This window comes from Stegostoma tigrinum, chromosome 2 (genome assembly GCF_030684315.1).
Source record: "Stegostoma tigrinum isolate sSteTig4 chromosome 2, sSteTig4.hap1, whole genome shotgun sequence".
NCBI classification, from domain to species: Eukaryota; Metazoa; Chordata; class Chondrichthyes; order Orectolobiformes; family Stegostomatidae; genus Stegostoma; species Stegostoma tigrinum.
The window spans coordinates 117,371,631-117,399,371 of record NC_081355.1 but is presented as its reverse complement, the minus strand read 5'-3'; the positions used below and the strand labels follow the sequence as shown (position 1 = coordinate 117,399,371).

Here is a 27,741-nt window from a genome sequence, read left to right as displayed (position 1 = left end):
GATCAAGACCTTTTTGTAATCTTAGATAACTTTCTTCACTGTGTGCAAACCACCAATTTTTGGTATAATCTACAAACTTACAAAACCACGCTTCCAGAAGCACTGTGGCTATGCCTATTCCTGAAGGGCTTTAGCAGTTTAAGAAGACAATTTACCATCACTTTCTCCTGGGTCATTAGCGATGTGCATAAATGCTAGCCTAGCTAGTGATGGCTCACATTGCATAAATGAAGAAAAGAAGCAAGATATGAGAAGGAATACTAAACAGATTTACAAAAATGATACCGGAAATGAGAACCTTGAGTGACAGGCTCAATTGGAGAAACTGGCTGTTCTCTTTGAGAAAGAGAAAATTTGAGAGGAGATTTGTTAGGCAGATTCAAAATCATGAGGAGTCTGGACAGAGTAGATGGGGAGAAACTGCACTGTTTTAGATGTGTTGAGACCTACAGAAAGACATGATGTGAAGGTGCTGGGGTTAGACTAGGGTGAATAAGATCAAAAATCCAACGACACCAGGTTATAGTCCAGCAGGGTTGTTTGAAAACCCAAGCCTTTGGGGCTTCGCTCCTTCATCAGGTGTTAGTCAATTTGAGGTCAGGACACAAAGAAGCAAAGATATTCAGTATCTTTTCATATACATTTTCTTGATTTGTGTCCAAAAAACAGAAATTACTGGAAAAGCTCAGCAGGTCTGGCAGCATCTGTGAAGAGAAATTAGAGTTAACATTTTGGGTCTGGTGAGCCTTCCTCAGAACTGAGAGTAGCTAGGAAATGGTCAGTTTTTGTGCAGAAGGTAGCATGGGGGACGGGATAAGGAGTAAACCGTCAGTAGGGATCAAGCCCAAAGAGACAGAAGAACAATAACGATCTAGCTAGGTGGGTAGGTAGCTGTTAATGTTAGTGGCTGATAGTGGATTGTCTGTAATAGCAGACTTAATCACAAGGCCGGGTGTGTGGGGGTGGAGCTGGGACACAGGAGAGTTCAAACCCTAAAATTATTGGACTCAATATAGAATCCAGAAGGCTGCAGGGTCCCCAAGAAGAAAATGAGGTGCTGTTCTTCCAGCTTCTGCTGAGTTTCCCTGGAGCACTATGGCAAGCCTGAGACACAGTTGTTGGCTGGGGAACAGGGTGGTGTGGTAAAGTGACAGGCAGATGGAAAGTCAGGGTTGATTTTTGCAGACAGGATGTTTCCCCAATCTAGAGAAGACCACTCTGTGAGCAGTGAATACAGTAGACTAGATTGTGAGAAGAGCAGGTAAAGCGCCACTTCACCTGGAAGGTATGTTGGACCCTTGGATACTGAGGAGGGAGGAGGTAACTGAGCAGGTGTTGCACCTTCTGCGATTACTGGAGAAGGTGCCGTGGGGCTGTGGGGTGTTGTTGGGAAGTAAGAGTAGACAGTTGTGTCCCAGAAGGAACGGTCCCTGTGGAAGGCAAACAAGGGAGGGCAGGGGCTGTCAAGTGGTGATGTCTTGCTGGAGGTGGTGGATTGTCTGGATGTGGATGCTGGTGGGATGGTAGTTAAGATCAAGGGGAACCCTGTCACTGTTGTGGGAGGGAAGAGAGAGAGTGAGGGCGGAAGTGTTGGTCGGACCCAGTTGTGGGTCGTGCTGGGGTACCCTTAGTTGAGGAAGAAGGTGACATTGCAGATGTTTGCTTGTCAAAGTTGTCACCATCAGAACATACGCGGTGGAGACTGAGGAACTGGAAGAATAGAATAGTCTTTATTGGAAGCAGATTGTGAAGATATACAGTCCAGATAACTGTGGAAGTTGGTGGGTTTATAGTGGATATTAGTGGCAAGTCTATTTCCAGAAATAGAAACAGCAATGCCAAGGAAGGAAAGGGAGGAGTCTGAGACAGACCAGGTGAAAGTGAGGGCAGGATGGAGATTGGAAGCAAAATCAATAAATCTTTCCAATTCTGGAAATGAGAGGGAAGCAGCACCAAAGATATCATCTGTCTATTAAAGAAAGAGCTATGGGTGGGAGCCAGAATAGGACTGAAACAAGGAATGTTCGACGTACCTCACAAAGAGATAGGCATAATTAGGGCCCATGCAGGCCCTGATTAATGATTCCTGTACCTGGACCTTCACTGTTTCCAGCATATAACCATTGTGATAAGAGGTTTGAAAATTAGATCTCTATCAATTTCAGTTACTTTTAGGGTTTGGATTTTAAACTAGTGACATATGCACATTGGCTCATTTTTGGAAAGAGTTTAAAAATTAATTAGGTCAGTCCTTATAGAATTGTGACTTTAAAACTATCATGTATCACAGAGATCAAATGCTTGCAAAGACCCCTTGAGTTAAAGTTTGATTATGTTGTAAGTTTGTTCCTAATGTGAGGCTTTATGACGAGAGAGACAAGACATATGTCATTCACTGTAGCAGAATCTAAATGGACAAGTTTTAAAAATTGAATTCAAATTCTTTTAGGCCTAGTTTGAAGGAGGCTACGCTGAAGTTGCATGCAAAAGGAGATTGTTCAGAGGAGTTAAGGGAATACGTTGCCTCTAAAGTTTCAGTTTGTGAAAACTTGCAGACCAAAGTGCTTGGTTAGTACACCTCAGATTACTAAAAGACTGAGAAAGTTTAAGCTCTAAATTGTGTGAATATTCAAAGAAGAAACTTCACTGCTCATGTGACAGGAAATGTGAGGTCAAATGTATAAATCTGATAGGAAAGAAAATTTCTTTGGATTTTGAATTATATGTAATTGGGGAGTAGATGGAATTCCACTGGCTCACCACTTTCTGGGTGAAGGAATTAATTGTCATCTCAGTTCTAAATTATCTACCCCGTGTCCTAAGTGTGTAACCCCTGCTTCTGGTCTCCCTGGCCATCAGGAACATCCCTCCAATGTATATCTGATCCACTTCTGTAAGAATAGATTTCTATAAGAACCCCCACATTCATCAAAACTCCAGTCTGTTCCATATATTCCGAACTGATCAAGTCTCTTTTCATATGTCAGTCCTTCCATCCCAGCAAATAGTATTTATTGTACTTCCCTGCACAGCCTGAACATTCTTCCACCATTAAGGATACCAAAAATGTGCACAATACACTGGGTGTGGTCTCACTAAAGCACTGTACAATTGCACTATGATATCCCTGCTCCTGCGCCTGAATCCTGTCACTTAACAGGCCACTGTTCCATTTACCTTCTTCACTGCTAGCTGTATCAGCATGCTTACTTTAAATGACTGGTGTACAAGGACACCCTGATCTCGTTACGTCTCTCCTTTTTCCAGTTTATCACCATGCAGATCATCTTCCTCCCTGCTTTCGCTACCAAAGTGGATAACTTCGTATTTATCCACATTATGCTTCATCTACCATACCTAAGCCCACTCACTCATCTTGTCCAAGTCACACTGAAACATCTCTGCATCCTCCTCTCAATTTACCTTCCCAGTCAGGTTTGTGTCATTTGTGAACTTTAAGATACTACGTTTAGTTTCCTCGTCTAAATCATTTAAATATATTATGAATAGTTGGGACTCGAGCACTGATCCTGACAATAACACACTAGTCCCTGAGTGCCACCAAGAAAAAACCCCTCTTTCTTTCTTTCCTTCTTTCCTGTCTGCCAACCAATTCCCTATCCATGTCCATACACTACCATACCCCCAATCCTGGCTGATCTATCAGTGTTTTGAACTTCCCTTTCCCATGTAGCACCCCGCTTCCCCTAACCAATAACCTTTGATTCCATTGCCTTGCAAGAATCCATCACAGAATCCCTATAGTGTGGAAACAGGCCCTGCAGCCTAACAAGTCCACACCGACCCACAGAGCATCCCATACCCATACCCCTATAACCCACCTAATCTACACAACTATGAACACTCCCCTTCACTGAACACTTATTTTCTGCAGTAACCTTTGGTATGGCATTGTGTCAAGCACTTTTGGAAGTTTACGTACAGTATGTCTATGGGCTCCCTCTTATCTGCATCACCTGTTACTTCTACTAAATCATTTAAACATGATTTCCCTTTGATAAAACCAAAGCACCTTTGATGCTTCCTGAATACGTTGAGTTTTTTTAGATGGGCAGTTATTACTTTCCCATTGATCTGTTTTAATACCTTTCCCACAACAGGTGTAAAGCTAACTAACCTATCTTTTTTGTGATAATGGGAACTGCAGATGCTGGAGAATTCCAAGATAATAAAATGTGAGGCTGGATGAACACAGCAGGCCCAGCAGCATCTCAGGAGCACAAAAGCTGACGTTTCGGGCCTAGACCCTCTCTGATGAAGGGTCTAGGCCCGAAACGTCAGCTTTTGTGCTCCTGAGCTGCTGCTGGGCCTGCTGTGTTCATCCAGCCTCACATTTTATTAACCTATCTTTTTTGTTTGTTGCCTCCATCCCTTCTTGAACAGAGAGGTTATATTTGCTACTTTCTAGTCTGACGGTACCTTGAAGGAATATTGAAAATTCTGCACTAACACATTTGGAAGTTCATTAGTAACCTGTTTTATGATGTAGTATGAAGCCATCAAGGCCCAGAGACCTATCAGCTTGCAGCCCTATCAGTTTGCTTAGTAGCACTTGCTTTGTGATTGTAATTTTGCTAAATTCCTTCTGTCTTCCATGCCTGATTTTAAAGCTTTTACTGAGTTTTTTTTGTATTGGCTGTCGTGGACGCAGAAGTAAAATGCTTGAAACAAAAACAGAAATTGCTGGAAAATCTATCTAGGCCCGGCAGCATCTATGGAGAGAAATCAGAGTTAATGTTTTAGGTCCTGTGACCCTTCAGAAATATCTGTTCATTTCATCTGCCCTTTCCCTATAAACTCCCCATTCACACTCTCCAGAGGACCAACATTTACTTTTTTTCCTTTCTAAATAGCTGTAGAAACTCTCGCTTTCTGTTTTTGCATTCCTAGCTAGTTTTGTCACATTTCTAATTTCTTTCTCCTGGCTTGCATTTTAGTTGTTGTCTGCCATTTGTGATATTCTGACTAATCATTTGAGCTGCCACTCATCATTGTGTCTTTACCTGTGCAAAAAAAAATTAAATTCTAATTTCTCAGACATGTCCCTGCCTTCTACAGATTCATGCTGGCTTTCTCTGATCACCTAAAGAATTTCAAAGTGTTCAGTCACCCTATCCTCAATTATAGACTTGAATAATTTACTGACAGCAGATGTCAAAATAATTGGTCTATAATTCCCTAGTTCCCCTTTTATTACCCTTTTTAAGTAGCAGACTGACAGGCTCAATTTTCCAATTTAAACAAACAGATCCCAAATTGAGACAACTTTGGAAGATTATAATTAGTGCATTGTAATATTCTTGCCTATTTCCTTTAAAGCTGTCTGATGTAAACTACCCTTGACCTCGAAACCTTTGATTTCTTCATTACTGTTATTTTCCTTAATATTAACTTGGTTGAAGCCCTGTTCTCCTTCAATACTAGTATCCTTGGGAAATTTAACGGTCTTCCTGTACTGGCACAAAGTAATATTTCAGCATTTTCATCGTTTCCTTTTTGTCATTGACATATCACTGTTAGCAATTTGCATTGCTCCAGATCATCCCCCTTTTCCTAATGCAACTACTATTTCTTTTGTTTCAACATCTGTTTCTTTTCATACTCCCTTTTCATCGAATAGAATGCCTACAGTGTGCAAAGAGGCCATTTGGCCCATTGAGTCTGCACTCGTCCTTCTAGACCCAGTTCCCCTACCTTATCCCTGTAAGCCCCACATTGACCATGGCTAATCCATCCAGCCTGCACATTCCTAGACACAATGGGGCAATTTACCAAAGCCAATCCACCAGCTTGCACATTTTGGCCCGTGGGAGGAAGCTAAAGCACCAGGCAGAAACTCACACAGATACAAGGATTTACCTCTTGTCTACAGCTAACATTTTAGGACAAATAGAATTCTTGTTTCTTGCAGTATAAACTGGATCTGTATCACAAATTGTTTTTGAAAAGGTCTTGCAGGTATTCTGTCATTTTAACCATTAACAGATTGCCCACTCACTGTCTCAGTCCACTGATGTCAGCCATACCTAAATGTGCAATCCTGGTATGCTCCATTCTGAGATAATAAAATGTGAGGCTGGATGAACACAGCAGGCCAAGCAGCATCTCAGGAGCACAAAAGCTGACGTTTCGGGCCTAGACCCTTCATCAGAGAGGGGGATGGGGAGAGGGTTCTGGAATAAATAGGGAGAGAGGGGGAGGCGGACCGAAGATGGGGAGAAAAGAAGATAGGTGGAGAGAGTATAGGTGGGGAGGTAGGGAGGGGATAGGTCAGTCCAGGGAAGACGGACAGGTCACGGAGGTGGGATGAGGTTAGTAGGTAGCTGGGGGTGCGGCTTGGGGTGGGAGGTAGGGACGGGTGAGAGGAAGAACAGGTTAGGGAGGCAGAGACAGGTTGGACTGGTTTTGGGATGCAGTGGGTGGAGGGGAAGAGCTGGGCTGTTTGTGTGGTGCAGTGGGGGGAGGCGACGAACTGGGCTGGTTTAGGGATGCGGCGGGGGAAGGGGAGATTTTGAAACTGGTGAAGTCCACATTGATACCATTAGGCTGCAGTGTTCCCAGGCGGAATATGAGTTGCTGTTCCTGCAACCTTCGGGTGGCATCATTGTGGCACTGCAGGAGGCCCATGATGGACATGTCATCTAAAGAATGGGAGGGGGAGTGGAAATGGTTTGCGACTGGGAGGTGCAGTTGTTTGTTGCGAACTGAGCGGAGGTGTTCTGCAAAGCAGTCCCCAAGCCTCCGCTTGGTTTCCCCAATGTAGAAGAAGCCACACCGGGTACAGTGGATGCAGTATACCACATTGGCAGATGTGCAGGTGAACCTCTGCTTAATGTGGAATGTCATCTTGGGGCCTGGGATAGGGGTGAGGGAGGAGGTGTGGGGGCAAGTGTAGCATTTCCTGCGGTTGCAGGGGAAGGTGCCGGGTGTGGTGGGGTTGGAGGGCAGTGTGGAGCGAACAAGGGAGTCACGGAGAGAGTGGTCTCTCCGGAAGGCAGACAGGGGTGGGGATGGAAAAATGTTTTGGGTGGTGGGGTCGGATTGTAGATGGCGGAAGTGTCGGAGGATGATGCGTTGTATCCGGAGGTTGGTGGGGTGGTGTGTGAGAACGAGGAGGATCCTCTTGGGGCGGTAGTGGCGGGGGCGGGGTGTGAGGGATGTGTTGCGGGAAATGCGGGAGACGCAGTCAAGGGCGTTCTTGATCACTGTGGGAGGAAAGTTGCGGTCCTTAAAGAACTTGGACATCTGGGATGTGCGGGAGTGGAATGTCTTGTCGTGGGAGCAGATGCGGCGGAGGCGGAGGAATTGGGAATAGGGGATGGAATTTTTGCAGGAGGGTGGGTGGGAGGAGGTGTATTCTAGGTAGCTGTGGGAGTCGGTGGGCTTGAAATGGACAAGCTGGTTGCCTGAGATGGAGACTGAGAGGTCCAGGTAGGTGAGGGATGTGCTGGAGATGGCCCAGGTGAACTGAAGGTTGGGGTGGAAGGTGTTGGTGAAGTGGACGAACTGTTCGAGCTCCTCTGGGGAGCAAGAGGCGGCGCCGATACAGTCATTAATGTACCGGAGGAAGAGGTGGGGTTTGGGGCCTGTGTAGGTGTGGAAGAGGGACTGTTCCACGTAACCTACAAAGAGGCACTTCCAATTCCCTGGCCCCCAACAGCTCATCTTCACCATGGACGTCCAGTCCCTATACACCTGCATTCCGCATGCAGATGGCCTCAAGGCCCTCCGCTTCTTCCTGTCCCGCAGGCCCAACCAGTCCCCCTCCACCGACACCCGCATCCGCCTAGCCGAACTCGTCCTCACCCTCAACAGCTTCTCTTTTGACTCCTCCCACTTCTTACAGACTAAGGGGGTGGCCATGGGCACCCGCATGGGCCCCAGCTATGCCTGCCTCTTTGTAGGTTACGTGAAACAGTCCCTCTTCCGCACCTACACAGGCCCCAAACCCCACCTCTTCCTCCGGTACATTGATGACTGTATCGGCGCCGCCTCTTGCTCCCCAGAGGAGCTCTAACAGTTCATCCACTTCAGCAACACGTTCCACCCCAACCTTCAGTTCACCTGGGCCATCTCCAGCACACCCCTCACCTTCCTGGACCTCTCAGTCTCCATCTCAGGCAACCAGCTTGTAACTGATGTCCATTTCAAGCCCACCGACTCCCACAGCTACCTAGAATACACCTCCTCCCACCCGCCCTCCTGCAAAAATTCCATCCCCTATTCCCAATTCCTCCGCCTCTGCCGCATCTGCTCCCACGACAAGACATTCCACTCCCGCACATCCCAGATGCCCAAGTTCTTCAAGGACCGCAACTTTCCCCCCACAGTGATCGAGAACGCCCTTGACCGCGTCTCCCGTATTTCCTGCAACACATCCCTCACACCCTGCCCCCGCCACTACCGCCCCAAGAGGATCCCCCTCGTTCTCACACACCACCCCACCAACTTCCGGATACAACGCATCATCCTCCGACACTTCCGCCATCTACAATCTGACCCCACCACCCAAGGCATTTTTCCATCCCCACCCCTGTCTGCTTTCCGGAGAGACCACTCTCTCCGTGACTCCCTTGTTCGCTCCACACTGCCCTCCAACCCCACCACACCCGGCACCTTCCCCTGCAACCGCAGGAAATGCTACACTTGCCCCCACACCACCTCCCTCACCCCTATCCCAGGCCCCAAGATGACATTCCACATTAAGCAGAGGTTCACCTGCACATCTGCCAATGTGGTATACTGCATCCACTGTACCCGGTGTGGCTTCCTTTACATTGGGGAAACCAAGCGGAGGCTTGGAGACCGCTTTGCAGAACACCTCCGCTCAGTTCGCAACAAACAACTGCACCTCCCAGTTGCAAACCATTTCTACTCCCCCTCCCATTCTTTAGATGACATGTCCATCATGGGCCTCCTGCAGTGCCATAATGATGCCACCCGAAGGTTGCAGGAACAGCAACTCATATTCCGCCTGGGAACCCTGCAGCCGAATGGTATCAATGTGGACTTCACCAGTTTCAAAATCTCCCCTTCCCCCACCGCATCCTAAAACCAGCCCAGTTCGTCCCCTCCCCCAACTGCACCACACAACCAGCCCAGCTCTTCCCCCCCCCCCCGCCCACTGCATCCCAAAACCAGTCCAACCTGTCTCTGCCTCCCTAACCTGTTCTTCCTCTCACTCATCCCTTCCTCCCATCCCAAGCCGCACCCCCATCTACCTACTAACCTCATCCCACCTCCTTGACCTGTCCGTCTTCCCTGGACTGACCTATCCCCTCCCTAACTCCCCACCTATACTCTCTCCACCTATCTTCTTTACTCTCCATCTTCGGTCCGCCTCCCCCTCTCTCCCTATTTATTCCAGAACCCTCTCCCCATCCCCCTCTCTGATGAAGGGTCTAGGCCCGAAACGTCAGCTTTTGCGCTCCTGGGATGCTCCTTGGCCTGCTGTGTTCATCCAGCCTCACATTTTATTATCTTGGATTCTCCAGCATCTGCAGTTCCCATTATCTCTCATGCTCCATTCTGAATTGGTTTTTTTGTGAATTATAATCAGGCTTTTCAGCAAATTGCACTTCTTCGTTTTGAGCTTTGTGCTGAACTTGATCATCTTATGATCACTTTTAGTTTCTTGTTTACACATCATTAATGTGCTAACTAAATGTGATTTATTACTCATTAGTAAATCGAATAGTGTGTGCCCTCTTATTGATTCTAGGATTTACTACTGTAGAAATCGATGCCTGGTGCACCTAAGAAATTCACCACTATTCTGACTTGTACTTAGCTGCTATCCTAAGCTAGAAAACTTGCAGATTGTTCTCCAAGAATAACCTTCTTGACCTACCTTAGTTGCTATTCCTCCAATTTTGATACCTTTTCTTTGTGTGTAAATCTGGGCAGGGCTTAACAAATATTGGTGCAAGAAGATAAATTGCGAAAATTTGAAAACCCTCTGACAATAGGGTATAAATGAATCTTCATATTTATCCCCAGCATTAATTTCCAAGATTTTTTTGTATGAAGCCATTGAAATATTTGATGTGTGTATGGACTTGTAGAAAACATTTAATAAAGTTACACATAATAGACCTGTCAGCAAAATGAAAGCCTACTGGATCAAAGACAGCATGAATGTGACATTTTTGAAGAGGCTGGAGTTAGGATCACTTCTCTTTTTAAAATATATTAATGAACTGGACTTGGATATGCAAGGCCATGATTTCAATATTTGCAGATGGATATGATACGAGGAAATGTAATAATGGGATGGATGTTAGGAAATTTTGGGAGGGCGTAGAAAACTGGTGAAATAGGGTTAAGATTAGGGTCATAGTCCAGGCAACTGAAATTTAACACAATATCCAAGTGAAGAGTTACATTCTGGAAAGAAGAATGAGGAGAATAGTATATAAATAAATAGTGCAATTTTAAATAAATTATAGGAACAAAGAGGCCTGGGGTGAATGTTCAGAAATTCTTGAATGTGGCAAGACAACATGAGGAAGCAGTTAAAATGCTTGTGGAATCTTTGGCTTTATAAGTTGAAGCAAATGGAATATGAAAGCAAGAAAGCAATGCTAAACCTTTAAAAAAAATCGCTGGACCTCATCTGGGGACCCCTTTATTAATACAGAATTAATACCAGAATTAATATTTCAGGGATCAGGAACTTTATTGTGGAGGTATTGGAATAGCTAGCTGTTCTCCTAAGACCAATATGTGTTCGAGAAGAAATTTGATTGAGGTATTCAGATGATCAATGTTTTGATAAAATGAAGGAGGAGAAATTATTTTAGTGTGTAAAAGGGTGGGTAATCAGAAAACACAGACTTCAGTTAATTGGTTAAAAAGAATCAGAGCTAACGTAAGGAAAGCATTTTTAATAGAGAGTTATGATCTAGAATGCAGTGGTCAAAAGGATGGTGGAGGAAAGGTGCTAAGTCTTAAAATGTAATTGGATAAACATTTGAGGGAAAAAAGTTTACAGGGCTAAGGGGAAAGAACAGGGAAATAGGATTTAATTGATCCATTTAAATCATAGGACCGTGAAACGCCTCTTTGCATTGTAGTATAATTCTAAATTTTCTGTTAGCAGAGAGGGACAGAAATAAATGAATTAAGTTATTAACTTTGATATGCTCCTTTAAATTACACTTGCTTTTCCTTCCAGGCCAAATATAAAGAAGACTTCGAAAAGAACCGGGGAAGAGGATTTAGCATTGTTACTGACACTCCTGAACTGCAAAGATTAAAAAGAACTCAAGAGCAAATCAGTAATGTATGTAATGTTCTGTGGGAGAACATGCATGAGGACAGTTTTTATTTCTTGTTTTGTTCATAAATTGTGGACAATGAAAATGGAACTGCTGTGTTAGGAGGGAATGATTGTGCGTATATGTGTGTGTGGTGAAAATAGAATGCCTGTGTATAGAATGTGGACTGAAATGGGAAGTCTGGATGATTTTCCCTCAAATCACCTCATTTTGTTTTTGTTGAAATATATAATTTGCCCCACAAAAAACAAATGTGTTAATGTGTTCTCAGAAAGTGGGAATCATTTTATTTCATATAGATTCTGGAAGTGCACATGAGGCTGTGTGAATGCTTGTGACATACACATGGACATGCACAAAAACACACCATGCATCATATGAATGTAACCATCACAACTTGGTTCAAATCAGAAAATGTTTAAAACTGCAATAATCTTGCCTTTCTTTCAAAAGTTATATTTACTTGTTTTCCCATCTCTTAATCTCTGAAGGTCTGTGCAGACTGAGGGGATGTTAGGCTTTCTTGATCTTCTACTACCTGAATTAATTCAAGTTCAATACATCTTATGTTAAGTAAAGGTACCGATACAAAATCTGTTCCTCTGTCTGTGCATTGTCTGTTGAAGACCACATGAATCATAGGAAATTTATTTAACCGAATTTTATTTTTAAATAATATATTTGTCCTTTTGAAAAATAATGCTAAATTTCTGTTCAATTATTTTACTTCCAAATTGAAAGAAGTGTTAAGATCAGATTGGAATTCTTGTGGTCTTTAAGAATTGTGTAAATGCAGTGGATCACAACTTAAGCTGCATGAACTAATTACATTAACATGGAAATGTTTGGCTGAGCACAATGGATTTTTCTGGTGTTTGCTATTACCAAGAATTGTTTTCACACCACTCCCAAGGTCACTAAGGCACATTGACAGCACAATTAATCATTTTGAGTAGAACATTTTGAGTTTCACAAGTTAATCTTCAGTGCATCTACAAAGACTGATGGGCAATGAAGAAAATTATGAAAAAAGGTAGGCCTGTTTAACTGTTTAAAAGTTCAAATTTAAATTATTTTATATTTTGAAACAATGAGCAACTAAATACATCAATAGTATTTTTTCTGCATCTAGAGTAAATAGTTTTATTTTCCTGGTTTGTTACCAAAAAGCCACAGTCACCGAATCAAACCCTGAAGGCACAATTTGTGAAATATACCCTTAAAGTGATTTAATGTGTACTGAACATGGTATGCACACAGAGCAAGGTGATCAATCATGTGAATAAACTTTCATCTGCTTATCGTTAAACCTCAGAAAATGTTTGCATTGTGGATTATGTTAGCACTTGTTAATTGATCTTTGGTGAGTTAACCAGTGAATAACCTATGTTTGCAGGCTATAAAATGACTTTAACTGGTCCTGGTAGTTTAAAGTGAATGGTATATTTAATGAGATAATATGAGTAATTTCCGAATTCTTTTAAATATATCAAAACTCGCTGTAAATTTGACATGTTGTTGGCTGGCATAGTTTGTTTCTTGGTATAGTGTGTTTTTTTGTTTATTCACAGGATGAGGGCAATAAAACAATATATTATTTGAAAGCACGTGATTAATATTCCTCATAATGTGAAATTGGTTGTTTAAAAAGTCTGTCATCTGTTAACTGAGTATGGTAATGTCTAAAATATTTTCCTAATTTTACTTGCTTATATTTCAAGCTTCTTCCAACAATTAGAAATTGGTTGCATTACTTCAACAATGACTTAAATTTACCTGAAATTATGCTCAACGTATGCAACAGGTGACTTTCTGTCAGCTTCCTCTGTCTTTCTTTCAAATAATAGGTAAGTTAAGAACCACAATTACACTATTTTGGATTTAAAATATGTATTTTGGTGAGCTGTTTTCAGCCCATGGGAGATTTCAGTGTTTCAAAACGAACTTTCATGACAGTAATGGGTATTTCAAGGCACAATGTAGTATGGCTATAATTTCTAGTTGCTGAGCTTTAGCATTATGTAAGGGTCAAAGAACAGCACGTATCACCATTGCAGATGTCCTTACGTATTAACAGACAGTGTACATTGAGTTATGATTAGTTTTATGTTGTATATTGGCACCAGTGGAGATGGACACTGAGTGAATGTTTCATATAATTTTTTTTTATCAGAGCGAAAGTGTTACACCTGAGTCCTCTCAGACCATTTAATGGAGATACTATAGTCAGCTTGGATTGAACAAGGTGGAGTCATTGCATTAATCTGGAATCCAAGATTGCAGAACTGAAAAGAAGGTGCAATTTATTGTATATTATCGGTACCGTATCATATGAGCTAGTATTCAGACAATTATTTTGTATCAGCTATTATGTCAACCACAATAAATAACTTTAATTCTCCTTTGCACTGCAATCCTGTAATTATTTTCCTTCATTGGTGATGATACAGAAACTTTGTTTTGAACAGGAGAAAGCTGTAATCAATGGACACCTAGTGAAAAGAAAAATAATGGTGCTACATGTTTAACTTATCAATTTCTAGCAGGCTGCTGTGTCAAAGCTTGTGCATCACTGAAATACTTCTGTCCTTCCATCCCTCCTAAGACTAAACCTGTTTTGGATTTTGGGATGGGCATGAAAGTGACATCCTCTGGGGTGTTTTTCCTGGGTGGTTGATCTTTTGTAGAGATGAGGAATTTGACATTGGACGTCATTCTGACCAGAGAAGTCCTTATTTTAGTAGAATCATCAAAATTTGCTGTGTTGCTGTTGGAATCACTTCACAAACAGAAAATGATGGAATTACAGAACAGATCAAGCAACATTTATGGAAAGAGAAATAAGGGTTAACATTTCAGGTTGATGCCCTTTTTATCAGAACTGCAAAAAGTTAGAGATGTAGTAGATTTTGAACGAGGGTGGGTGGAACAATGTCAAAGGAAGGCTCATGATAAGGTGGAATGTGGGAGAGACTGAATGACAGAACGTTTAGTCGAACAGGGCCAAAGCAGTGTGTGGCGGGTGGGGGAGATATGTGGTGAAGTCAAATAAGAAACCATCAATGTTCCTAGAGTTGGCCTGCTGTCTAACAGCAAAAATAAGAATGAAAAAACAAAACATGCAAAGAAAATAAAATAAAATAGGATAGAGTTTATGGTCCAAAATTGTTGGACTCATTCTTGAGCCTGGAAAGCTGTAAAGTGCCTAACTGAAGCGCCTAAGATGAAGTGCTGTTTGTTGAGGTTACATGCATTTCTCAGGAATATTATAACAGCCCAAGGACAGAGATGTCAGTTAGAGAGCAAGGCAGAGGATTAAAATGGTAGGCCACTGAAAGCTTGGTGTCACGTCTTTAGACTGAACAGAGGGTATCTGCAGAATGTTGTGGCCTGAGGTACTGTAATTCAGATTCCAACCTGATTTTAACTATGCAAAACCTGAATGGGCAGGGTAAAAATGGCCTGTAATTATGAGAAGATAAAATCCAAACAGGAGTTACTTTTCGGCCATTTGAAAATTTTATTAAAGGTCTTTCCCTTTTAGCCATAGCCAATGTTTACAAATTGTTGGTACCTTGTAATAACATGAATCTAGGAAGCACTCATCAAAACAGCCTGAACCATCTGTTCTTGATTAGAATACTTGTAAACCTGCCACTGTGTTTTGTTCCAGCCGTTTTTCACAGGAAGTACTGCATATACCCCATGTCATAATTCAAGTGTAAAAATTTGGCTTTTAAATTGGAACAAAAGAACTGTATTAAGTTTGGAAATGTAGTTAATAGATGTAAATAAAACCATGGGGAATACCAGCTCAACAGTAGTGATCACTAATTTTTTTCCCATTAAGTTTTTGCATTTTGTTTTGCAGAAAAAATGCTTTCCTTAATGATTTGACAGAGAGAATTGAGGAACTGAAGTGTACTGGAAACCACCATCTAAAGAAAAGACACCAGTGAGTTTATTGGTAATCTCTAACTCCAGCTGGTCAAACAGTTGTTCTGCATGACTTTGAGTATTATCATAATTGAAGTTCATGACTGCACCAAATTAAATTTTGCATGTGCAGTATTTTTAAATGATTTTTGTTACAAAAGCATCAGGTAGTTCCAACTTTTTGTGAAAAAATCCCAGTGAAATGTTACTGTGGTAAAATAGTATCAAATTATTTGTGTTTCAAGATCCAATCATCCATTTTTGGTCAGTTCTGCCATCAATACATTACTTAGCATGCATGTAAATGTAAAAGTGAGAGTGTATTGGGCCTTGATGGTGAACCTCATGTCAGGTGATCTGTAAGAGAAGTAAGATAGAAGTCTTGTTTCAGTAGCCAACAGTCAAGCTATCTTTGGTCTGAAGGCAAATACTGGAGAAGGGAATATTCTGCAATGTGGGATGTGACGGTGGAATTTGTGGTGCATTTATAAGTGATTGCGGATTTGGATTGGAGAGAGGTTTTGGAGCTCTCATATTTACACATGCACAGGATCTAATGGTACTGGAGGTGTTGGTAAAGGACATCTCTTGTTTGTCCTTGGAAATGTTCATAAGTTGCATTGGGAATTGGAAACTGACTTTTACTGTTGTTTTTTTACTGTTCTTTGACAACAGAACACAACCTGAACATGCGGAATAACTTTCAATTTGCCTGCTGAGCTACTGTATAGTGAAAATTATTTATCCTGTGGATTGCAATTGTAACTCGCCTTTTACAATAGGCTAGAGGAATTCTTGATGCAAGACACAGGGATTCTTTTTCTCAAATATGCAGATTCATCTTTGATATTGAGGACATTTGAGGACATCTGTTTGAATTTTTATGCCATGTTTATAAAGTTGTGGATTGCTCGTCATCTCAACCAGACAGTAAAAAAAGCTAAGACTATTTGCTTGTTTCTTCATTGAGCAGGGGGAGCTTCAGGAAAGGGTGATAATCATCCACAGTAGTGGACAAAGGACGAGGTGACATGCAAAGGCAGATGGTCATTCTTACTCGAGGAGAGTCACCCACCAACTGGTACAAACTACATAAAACCTGATCAGGGCAGTATCTTCTAGGAGTACAGAATACTTTTCTGAGCAGTCAACATTAGCAGTGATGATCGGGAGCTTATAGCGGTTTGAAGGCAAACATCTGGCGCCATTCTTTTGATCAAAAATGAGCTGGATTCAGAAAGTCATTTCACCGAGAAGCAAATTCTTTTGGAAATTAGAGTGGAGTGTTCTTTCTAATATGAATAAAACTTAATATATTCTATATTTCATTTCCATAATGCCCATTTAATTTGAATCTATATTGTGTTTAAAATCTACTTTTGTGCCCACTTGTGCCATGTGATCTGGCAACCTCTTGATTGTAATCTATGAACAGAATTTGTTTCAATATTGTTTACATCTGATCATGTCCAGGAACAAGGCTGGGGCTCTTTACTAGATTTTTAAACAGATCATTCAAACTGGTTCAAGGATTTGTGAGCAGCAGTCACAGGGCAGTAAATTTTGATCATTGAGAAAGTGGGAGTTAGAGGAGAGAACTTCATGATGCTAAAGTGATGCTATAGCCTGGCTTCATGTATTTGCAGCCATGTAGACCACGTGCAGTCAGGTTTTGCTCAGAGCATTGAGAGAGTTCAAAATGTCCCAGTGATTAGATGCTAGAGTGCAGCCATGTGAAGCTCAGTGAGATGGTGAATTGGGAAAAGTGATTGAGTAACTGGGAGGTGAGCACATCCCTAATGAGCGATTTGGTTATTAGACCGATACCATTAATATGAATTTTGGTGTTTGTGGAAAACTTTGCTGATGAGAATTATCATACCTGAACAATCAGTGAACAAACTAATCTATACGTGACTGACAGTCTTAAAGAGTGCTTGATGTCTTTGTTAGTGTTAAAGAGCGTTCTGGTAAACGGACTAATCCCCATCAAAGGATCAGTTTGGCATGAAAAAGACAAGTGATTAGGGTGTGGGCTAGATTCATAGCAAAGTAAGTGAAAATGAAAGGCATATAAGAATGTCAAGAAAATACCTAATTTTAAATTGGGGCACAACAAACCTTCTAATTGAATTTAAAATATTTAAACAGCATTGAGCACTTTAATTTACAGATTTAGATAAGTCCACTGTGAAAAACAGTCAATAAGACTTGTTCAGCAGCTGGAATCTTAGAACATTCCGTTCTGGTCTCCCTGCTATAGGAAGGATGTTGTGAAACTTGAAAGGGTTCAGAAGAGATTTACAAGGATGTTGCCAGATTTGGAAGGTCTGAGCTATAGGGAGAGGCTGAATAGGCTGAAGCTATTTTCCCTGGACTGTCGGAGGCTGAGGAGCGACCTTCCAGAGTTCCATAAAATCATGAGGTTCATGGATGGTCTTTTCCCCAGTGTGGGTGAGCCTAAGACTAGATGGCATAGGTTTACGGTGAGAGGTGAAAGATTTAAAAGAGACCTAAGGGGCAACTTTTTCATGCAGAGGGTGGTGTGTGTATGGAATTAGCTGCCAGAGGAAGTGGTGGAGGCTGGTACAGTTACAACATCTAAAAGGCATTTGAGTGGGTAAATGAATGGGAAGTGTTTAGAGGGATATGGGCCAAATGCTGGCAAATGAGTTTACTTTAGAATATCTGGTCAGCATGGATGAGTTGGACCAAAGGGCCTGTTTCCATGCTGTACTTCTCCACGTCTTTATGACTGCACAGACTTAACATAAGAGAATTAACAAGACTATCAGCAAGATCCCCAAAAGAAATAATCCACAGTAGAAGACCAGATCAGACCCTGATTAAGTTTAAGTATTTATTGACTAAAATTGACATCATTTAGACCAGGCTGATTGAATTCTTGGACCAGTTTGACAGTAGATGCAGTGTACAGGGTTCATAATATGAATTTTCATTTGGGGAGCTAGCAAACAGAATTGTTGAGTTGAGTATTCCATCCAGTTTTATGAAAACATTCCTGAAAGATTTGTTAGCTAAAAACTCATAGAATGGTGGAGCTACTGAAGGATAATACAAGTACAAAGAAATTCTTAAATTAGAAAGAAAGAACTGCAGATTGAGCCGTAGAGGCATACAGCATGGAAACAGACCATTGAGGTCTAACTAGTCCATGCCAACCATCTTCCCAAACTAAATTAACCCCACTTGCTCGTGTTTGCCCCATACCCCCAAATCTTTTCTATGCACAAACTTATCTAGATGTCTTTTAAACATTGTAACTGAACCTGCATCCACCACTTCCTCTGGCAGTTCATGCCGCACATGAACCACTTTGTTAAATAGTTGCCCTTTATGTCCCTTTCAAAACTTTCTCCTCTCACGCTAAGAATGTGGCCCCCTACTTTTGAACTCTGTCACCTCAGGGAAAAGACTGTTGCTGTTCACCTTTTCTCTGTGCCTCATGATTTTTAAACCCCTATAAGGTCACCCCTCAACCTCCTATGCTCCAGTGCAGAAAGTTACAGTCTGTCCTGCGTACTTGTATTACTCAAACCTTCTATTCCCAGCAACATCCTGATAATCATAGATATCCCTATAGTGTGGTAACAGGACCTTCGACCCAACAAGTCCTCAATGACTCTTGGAGCATCCCACCCAGACCCATTCCCCTATAACTCACCTAATCTATGCATCCCTGAACACTACGGGCAATTTAGCATGGCCAATCCATTTAGCCTGCACATCTTTGGATTGTGGGAGGAAACCAGAGCACCTGGAGAAAACCCACGCAAACACAGGGAGAATGTGCAGACTCCACACAGACACTCGCCTGGGAGTGGAATTGAACCCGGGTCCTTGGCACGTCGCGGCTGCAGTGCTAACCACTGAGCCACCGTACTGCCCCTAATTGACTGACTAGTTGATACAGCATAGAGCTGGAGGAACACAGCAGGTCAGGTAGTATCAGAGGATTAGGAGAGTTGATGTTTCGGGCTGAGATCATCTTTCAGGACAGGTGAGGGGGAAGGGAACTGGGAAATAGAAGGAAGAGGCATGGGCCTGGAGAAAGGTAGGTGGGATGGTGATAGGTGGATGCAGGCAGGGTTAGTGGAGATTGGCCAGTGGGAGGGGTGGGGTGGATAGCTGGAGAAGAAGATGGACAGGTTGAGCCAGGTTAAGAAGGTGGGGATGATAGGAAGGGTTGGACATGGGATGCAGGTGGGAGTGGTGAGATTTTAAAGCTGGCGAATTTTATGTTTAGGCCATCAGGCTGTAGGCTCCTGAGGTGCAATATGAGGTGTTGCTCCTCCAGTTTGCAGGTGGTGCAATTGTGGCACTGGAGGAGGCCCAGAATGGGCATTTCACCAAGGAAGTGGGAGGGCAAGTTAAAATGGTTGGCACCGGAAGTTGTTGTTGATTATAGCTTATGGAACCAATGTGCTTCACAAATCTATCACTGAGTCTATGTTTGGCCTCACCAATGTAGAGGAGAACACATCGGGAGCAACAGGTACAAGATACTAGGTTGGAGGAGGCCCGCGTTCACCTGTCCATCTTGTCGTCTTCAAATATCGTTAGAAGAAAGCTATTTCATTTTTTTGTAATAGTAGTTTATGGTACGATTCTATATGAACACGTACTTTATCATTTAACAAAAGCTTTGGAATAGTGAAATACACTCATGATTTTCAGTTGTCAATGTTAAACCTGGGCTACTGAGTTCATAATGTTGGCAAAACAATCGACCATTACTCCAGTGGAACTGTCAGAAAGTTTGGTTTTTTGCACGTGTGCAAAATAGCACAAAACTTTTACACTCTTTCAAAGGGTATAGTGTTGAGTTCCTCTAGAACTCAGTGAAGTGATGAAAAGTCCGCTATTACTCTTGATATAATGATACCCCTTGAAACAGGTGAAACTGGAACGAGCTACACAATGAATTTTTCATATTTGCTGCTCAATTCTGGCCATGAAAAGCTGATGCTGCGTTGTTGTAGAATATAAAGATTTTCTGTTTTAAGAGAAATCCTATTTTAATCATATTTATTCTTATGTTCTGGCTTCTATTTTAACATAACTCAAATAATTTGTCGCTGCTTGAAATGTTGAATTACAAACAAAGAATATGCGGTGCTTTTACATTCCTGGTTTGCTGATCAAAAGAAACTTCCAAAGTGATTGGTTGCTTCTGAGCTTGGTTACATCACTGCTACTAGACACCTGGAGATCCTCTAACCGAGGGCTAGATTCAAACTGCTACTGGGAAAGGGAAATTCCATGCATCAGAATTGACCTAAGTCTTCAAGGTTATATTCCTTTAAATTCAACAGAGACTGTCATTGCTTTGCCACTGACTGGAAAATCCAGCCTTATGATATTTTTATTACTGAAATAAAAGTGTTGCTGTTGGAAGATAAGCATTAGATCTTGAAGAATATGATAACAAAATATGCTTGTTTTTCTTTAATTTTGATATTAGGCAAGGTTAACATCAAATATGGAATGCTGGATGTTAAGCACTGAATTGTATGAACATGCAATTTGTGCATCATATTAAATAGAATTATAAAATTCACAAGCAAAATTTATAGATGGTAGTGCATTCAGGTATAATTTATAGCTTACTGACTTGGCATATATGTAATCTTTTAAATTGTTGTAATTCTGATGGCAGGAGTGCATTCAAAATCAAACTTCACTAGTCATACTAAATGCGTACATGTCCTAATTAATGACCAAATTAGTCAATCTGTTTCTTTTCAATACTAGTAGCTGGAACAAAAGAGAATCGCAGTAGGTTTTTTCTCAATATATTCAAAAATAATATTTATTCGGAATAATCCTATTTTTTAAACAATTTAAGCAATTAACATGAGGAAAAATGTTTTACGCTGGTGTCTTGAATTTGCTGCCTGAGTTGGTGCTGGACGAGGCAGAGACCCTAAAAGATTTTCTAAAAAATACTTGTTTCAGTACTTTAAGTGCTGGAAGCTGCAGCTGCAGGGACATAGACCGAGTGTGGGAAGATTGGATTAGAAAGGGCACCTTGATGTCTTTAGTTTGGCATGGAAAAGATGGGCCAAATGACTCCCTTCTGTATGTATAATTTCTATGGTTGTACACTTCTAGCAAAATGGGTCATTAACTAAACTGCTTTGCTTATATCTGCTTAGCCTAAACACACACACATTCACATACAGACAACATGAGACAACAGCTCTGCAGAGCAATTAGGATTAGAAAAGCAAGGCAAAACTATGTTAATCAAGAGTACAAGCTGAAAGGGTAGAATGAAGTGATTCTCTCCTGGTTCCTGCTCTTTCTTATTGTCAACAGGATCATGTTGTGATCAGCCCAGAGCAACAGAAGACCCTAAGTATGAGTAGCAGGTCAGTTAGACATGGGCCTCGTGACAGAGTTAGCAGTCTGCCTTTCAGCATTTATGAGGACATCAAAGACATTTATTCCTACAGCTTTCTATTATTCAGGGGTCATATGTCACTGAGATATTTCTCCAGCTGGTTTTCCTTGAGGGTCATATTACTACTCACTGAGAAAGAAAGGGGAGAGTTTTCCTTCGTACCAAGTTATTCCAAATGCCCACAGCTTCCAAGCTGTGACAAGACACAAACCACTTCAGGCCAGGGACTGTTGCTAGGAAACAAAGTACATATCCAGGATAGTTTTTCCAAATATGTTTGCCCAACCATTGAAGTAATATGACCCCACCGTTATCTCTTCTTAAAAGAGGGTCTCGTGTTCACCACAAGGCCATTTCACTTATGTAAGTAGCAGACAGTAGCTAGTTCTTTTCGCCCTTTGACATCTGCATTTAAAAAATGTGCATGGTAATTCCAGGAATGGTGCAATTCTTCAATTTTCCAACCCTTCCAGTCCATCGACATAGGTATATTTGTGTCTCCAACAAAGCATACTTTAACTATCAAATGTGTTTAGATTGTTTTCAACCTCTCCAGTCACCTGAGGCATGGTGACCCTCAGTTAAATCACCACCTGTAATGAAAGAGCTACCCTATGGTCTGGTAAGGCTATAGTAACTTTCTTTATTAGCAGTAAGATAAATGGCAGTTATAACATATAATTTTATTTTAGTTGCCCACGTAATTTAGACATCACTAGCTAGGCCAGCACTTATTGCCTATCCCTAATTGCACAGCGAGCAGTTAAGAGACAACCATGTGGCTGTGGGACTAGGCCAGACCAGGTAAGGATGGAAGTTTCCTTTCAGAGAGGACATCAGTGAACCGGATGGGTTTTTACAACAGTTGTTAATAGTGCATGTTTGTTGTTAGACTAAGTTTGATTAAATTTCAGATTTTGCTCTTTTGAATTGTGTTTGTTCAGTTAATGCTGTTGTTCATAACACGTATTAAATATGAACTGTGATTGGAACCCTGTCTACTCATTAAGAAAGAAGCATGCAGGAGGGTCAAAATGGTGGCCACATGTCAGCTGCTGTGTTCCCTAGTTGACCAGCCTTTGCATTTTTAAACCACAAATTGCTGGAGATGCTGGAATCTGGAATCTGAAAACATCAAATGCTAGAGTGGTCTGGTCAGGCAGCATCCATGGAGAGAAAGTATGCTAACATTTTGAGCCTAGATGACTCTTTTTCAGAGCATTTTTAATCTGGTTTTCAAAATTGTGGAGGCTGCTATTACAGCCATGTAGAGGGTCTAGTTAATATTAAAATGTTGGTGTAGACAACCTAATTTTGTATCTGAACATAATTTTGGTATTGCAAGACATGCTTTCAGGCTAGAAGGGTATGGATTTTAACCTCATCTTTACAAGATTCTGTCTAACTAGGGAACCTTGGATTCCTTGCTTCTGGAGTTAAAAACTGTCTTGATGAAATATTCTTCTATCTGCTCAGTCATGTACATAAACATGGACACAGTGCGTGCGCTGCTAATCTGGAAATTGAGTACAAACCAGCTTCATCTTTCCAAATCTGTGAGCTCAGATGGCTCTGAATATAAGCATATGATCTTTGGTTGCAATGTTAAGTACCATACGGTATATATTTACAGATGAAACAAGTAGATAGTTGAATATCATGGCAAAAATATCAACTTTTACCTTCAATTGCAGATTAATGTGAGTTTGTATTCTTTATTGATCGATCTGAGCAATTGTCTTTAGATTGTCGCAGCCATACAGACTTTGGCCTGTTCCCAGCCCCTACATTGCATTGTATCCCGTCCTCCACGGTGCTTGTTGGTATTTTTTCTGTTTCTTCCCTTTCTACTTCATACTGCAAGCCTTCCGTCCCTCCTCCCACTCCTGCTTCACCATAGTACTCTTCTTTCCAGTTCTTCATTCAGACTTTGTACTGGCATCCTTCTCTGTCTGGAAAAATGGGATAGAATTTCTGATGATTCTCAGATTTCCTTTTTCATTTCTAGACAGCTTGCCTGCCCTAGGATAAAGAGCATGTTGGAAACATTCTCCCTGGCTTTCCTGAAGCCGTTGGGCGAGGAAACTGATTCCTGCAATATCAGGGGAGGTTTAGGGCATCCAGTAACGCAGAAAAGCATTTTTGTTCTTGGGACCAGAGCACATCCACTTATTGAGAGCAATTGCACAGATCCATCTGTGGAGAAACTTGAATGACTGAATGAATGTAGTCGTCCACCAACAGTGTGGAGTGTACTGACAGCTGTATTGAGTTCAGCTGGCACAGAAAAAGAAGTTCATTTTAATAACTGAACTTCATAAAATTAACAGAATTTATAAATAGATCACAGAGATTACCAGGCAATAATGTCATCAGGATTGAAAAGATCATTGTAAAACCACTTCATTCAGTTTGTAATGCCACCTGTACTACTTGATTAGATTGTTGTTTTCCAATTAGGACACATTTGCTACACAAAAATAAAGGAGATGAAGGTACAGCCCAGAGAGATTTGCGTCATTAATGTAACGTATCAGGAAAAGTTCCAATATTGACTCCTGTGGAACTCCAGTATAAAGCTTGCTCCAACCCAAGCGAAGTGTTCATTAACTTTCTCTTCCCTGTCACTTCGCCACATCCTTTGTATTCATCCTCCATCCCTACCATTCGAGCAGTATCCATGCTTTCACGGGTCAGCCAAGACTGCTGCCAAAAATGTTGAAATCATTCAGTGTGTAGCTGGAAATTCTTTGCTCAGATCGGAACTGCTCAAAGTCTCGTCCATGGAAGGTCAGCGACCTTTTGCCAATTATGCCCTGACCATAAGGTAGCCAGGTATGGTAGCACTAAGGTAGGCAATGTACATAAGGTATACTCCAGGCATAGAATGTCCTTGGATGGTTAGTTGATATTTGTACACAATATAGTTGGTTTATTTTATATATTTGGTATTACATTTATTTTAATGTTTGCATTGTGGTCATGTGTGTGCTGTGGTGTCAGAGATGAGATAAAGAATGAGACTGTTGATAGATGGAAATAGGACCCTTTTTTGTGTGTGGTCACGTACATGTTCACAGCTAACCAAGTTAGGAACAGCCAGGGCTGATTGCCTGTTTCCTTCTCATTCTCCGTCACTTTCTTCTCTGGGGGTTGTCAGCTGGCAAAAACTGTGACCACAAATTGTGAGGTCGTGCAGTATGCTAAGGACCACATCAAATCTTGCTTTGTTGAGTGCGGCAGAAATCTTCCAGACCAGTCTCTAGGTGCAGAAGTATCATGTAAGATCACCAATGGTTTGTTTTATCATATTCCCTTGGGAGAAAAGACGTACGTTGCGTGGTCACGTCATCCACCTTGTGACCACTGGAGTCCCAAGCAATATCATAAAACTATTGGAGAAGAATTAGTCCCTTCTGTCTATTGAGTCTACTCTGCTGTTTGATCATGGCTGATGTGTTTCTCAACATCATTCTCCTGGTGTCTCCCCGTAATCCTTGATCCCTCTACCAATCAAAGACCTGTCTGTCTTTGGCTTAAAGACACTCAATGACTTGGTCTCCACAGCCTTCAGAGCTCTACAGATTAGTGATCCTCTGGTTGAAGAAATTCCTTTTCAGCTTAGTTCCAAAGGGTCATCCCATCATATTGTGGCTGTGCCTTCATGTCCTAGCTTCTGCTACTGGTGGAAATATCTTCTCCATAACCAGTCTAACCAGGCCAGTCAGTATTCTGTGAAATTTTGAGATCCCCCTTATCCTTCTAAACTCTATCGAGTACAGACCCAGAGTCCTCAACTGCTTCTCCTATGACAAACCTTTCATCCCTGGGATCAATTTTGTAAACTCCTCTGGACCCACTTCAGGGCTGGCATCTTCTCCTTTAGATAGAGGGCCCAAAATTGATCACAGTATTCTAATTGCAGTCTGACCAGAGCCTTAAACAGCCTCAGCAGTACCTTCCTGCTCTTGTATTCTAGCTGTCTTTAAATGAATGCTAACATGCATTTGCATTCCTAACCATATACTGAACCTGCATGTTAACCATAAGATTCAAATTTCTGAAGCCTTTCTGATTTAAAAATAGTTCATGCTTCTATTCTTCGTACCAAGGTGCATAACTGTCAGGTTTTCCCACATTGTCTTCCAGCTGCCACTTCTTTGCTCACTTTCCTAGCCAGTCCAAGTGCTTCTGCAGCCTCCCTCCTCCCTCAATACTCCTTGTCCCTCCATTGATTTTTTTGTCATCTGCAAAGGTGTCATTAATGCCCTCAGTTCCTTTATCCAGCTCATTATAAAATCAATTGTTGTGATCCCAACACTTGCACATGCCAACTCCCCTGGTCATTAGATACCATCTTGAAAAAGACCTCTTTATCTCTACTCTCTACCTTCTAGTAGTCTGCCCTGAACATCCTATCTTATTTAGTAGCCACCTGAATGGCATCTTGTTAAAGGTCTTCTGGAATTCAAAATGTATCACTTCTACTGTCTCTCCTTCGTCTAACTTGCTCGTTATTTCCTCAATGTACACTGTTGCCTCTCTTATCATATATTAATCTGAAAAACACTTGCAATCTTCTTTTATATTACTAGCTAACTTATTTCATCTTCTCCACCCTTTTTTGTTGCCCTCTGCTGGTTTTTAAAAGCTTCTCAATTCTCTGGATTCCTATTAATTTTCACCACATTGTGTTCTTTTTCTTTTGCTTTTATGCTGTCCCTGACTTCCCTTGTCAGCCATGATTGCTTTGACCTCCTATTAGTATGTTGTCGTCAAAGGATGGGTCTTGTTGTCCACTGACTGAGTTTTTGAGCTCCAAAACAGCAGTGATTATGTCAGACCAGTATTCTGCTTTGATTGGCCTTGTGATTTGTCCACTCTGCATATTACTGTCAGATACTCCTTAGATCCATAATAAAAAATAGCATAGCTCAAAAAATGCGCACATGGGCCTTCAGTGCCACTGTGGAACCAAAATGGTATATGGTGTTCAATATGGATGAGAACAAATGCAATTTGTGACTGTAAAATACTCTTGTGTTCCTGGTCTTTTAATATGAGATGATTTTCGCATCTGCTGCAATGTTTTGGTTTTCTTGTGATGCTCCTTTCTCTGACTGATGTTCCTCTAAGTGTTCACTAAAATCCAATTGTCATTCTGTTATAACATAAACAAAAAAACTATGGATGCTAGATATTTGTAACAAACAAGAGCGGAAATTACTGGAGAAACCCAGCATCTGTGGAGACAACATAGAGTTAACAATGTGGATTCAGTAATGTGCCATTCTGTCATTCTCCCTAAGACTTACAAATCTTTTTCGTATCTTGGTGTGCACTTCAGAATATAGTTACTCTGAATGTCATGCTTAATTAGATCAAAAATCTGCCAGCAAGGTTCCCTTTATATTACTTGGTGAAAGAAGGTTTGCTATATCTTAGATAATGGGAACTGCAGATGCTGGAGAATTCCAAGATAATAATCTGATGAAGGGTCTAGGCCCGAAATGTCAGCTTTTGTGCTCCTGAGATGCTGCTTGGCCTGCTGTGTTCATCCAGCCTCACATTTTATTATCTTGCTATATCTTAGGTTGTAATTGTAATTTCTCTTACTGCTATGGATCAGAAATCTCATGCTTTTAACAGAGAAGCTAGATTTTATTTACTTATTGGAATTTTTGAAGTTTTCTAACAGGGCACCATTTAAATTTGTTCACTGTTGCCTGGAAACCGACTGGTTGGACGATTTTCTGGAAAATGTTTTTCTGTACATAATGCCATGTCAAGGAGGGAGATGAATCACCTCCGTGTGGACAAATCAAATGTTGAATATTCAAGCAGAGAGAATCAAATTGCCATTACCCCTTTCTGGGTTTTTTAGATTTACTACTTCACCATGCCACTACGAGATGGGAGTTAAAGGGACCACCCTGTTAATGTTAATTGTAAATATAAATTTCTCAGTACTATAAATGGTATGATGAACCTGAACTAGTGAGTCTTTTGAAATGTATTTTGGATCAATAACTGCACTTTTTGGTAAAATTTATTAACTTGTTTGTTTCCTATTGCTTT

At 41.4% G+C, this 27,741-nt stretch overlaps 1 protein-coding gene across 3 annotated transcripts in view; it reads left to right on the top strand.

The window, feature by feature from the left end:
• LOC125466429 (LIM zinc-binding domain-containing Nebulette) overlaps positions 1-27,741 on the top strand; it is a 278,097-nt gene that overhangs the window by 156,421 nt on the left and 93,935 nt on the right. For all 3 annotated transcript variants that reach the window (XM_048560919.2, XM_048560926.2, XM_048560935.2), the window contains one exon: positions 11,198-11,305. In XM_048560919.2, coding sequence (XP_048416876.1) covers positions 11,198-11,305 — 108 coding nt within the window. The remainder of the gene's footprint in view (positions 1-11,197; positions 11,306-27,741) is intronic.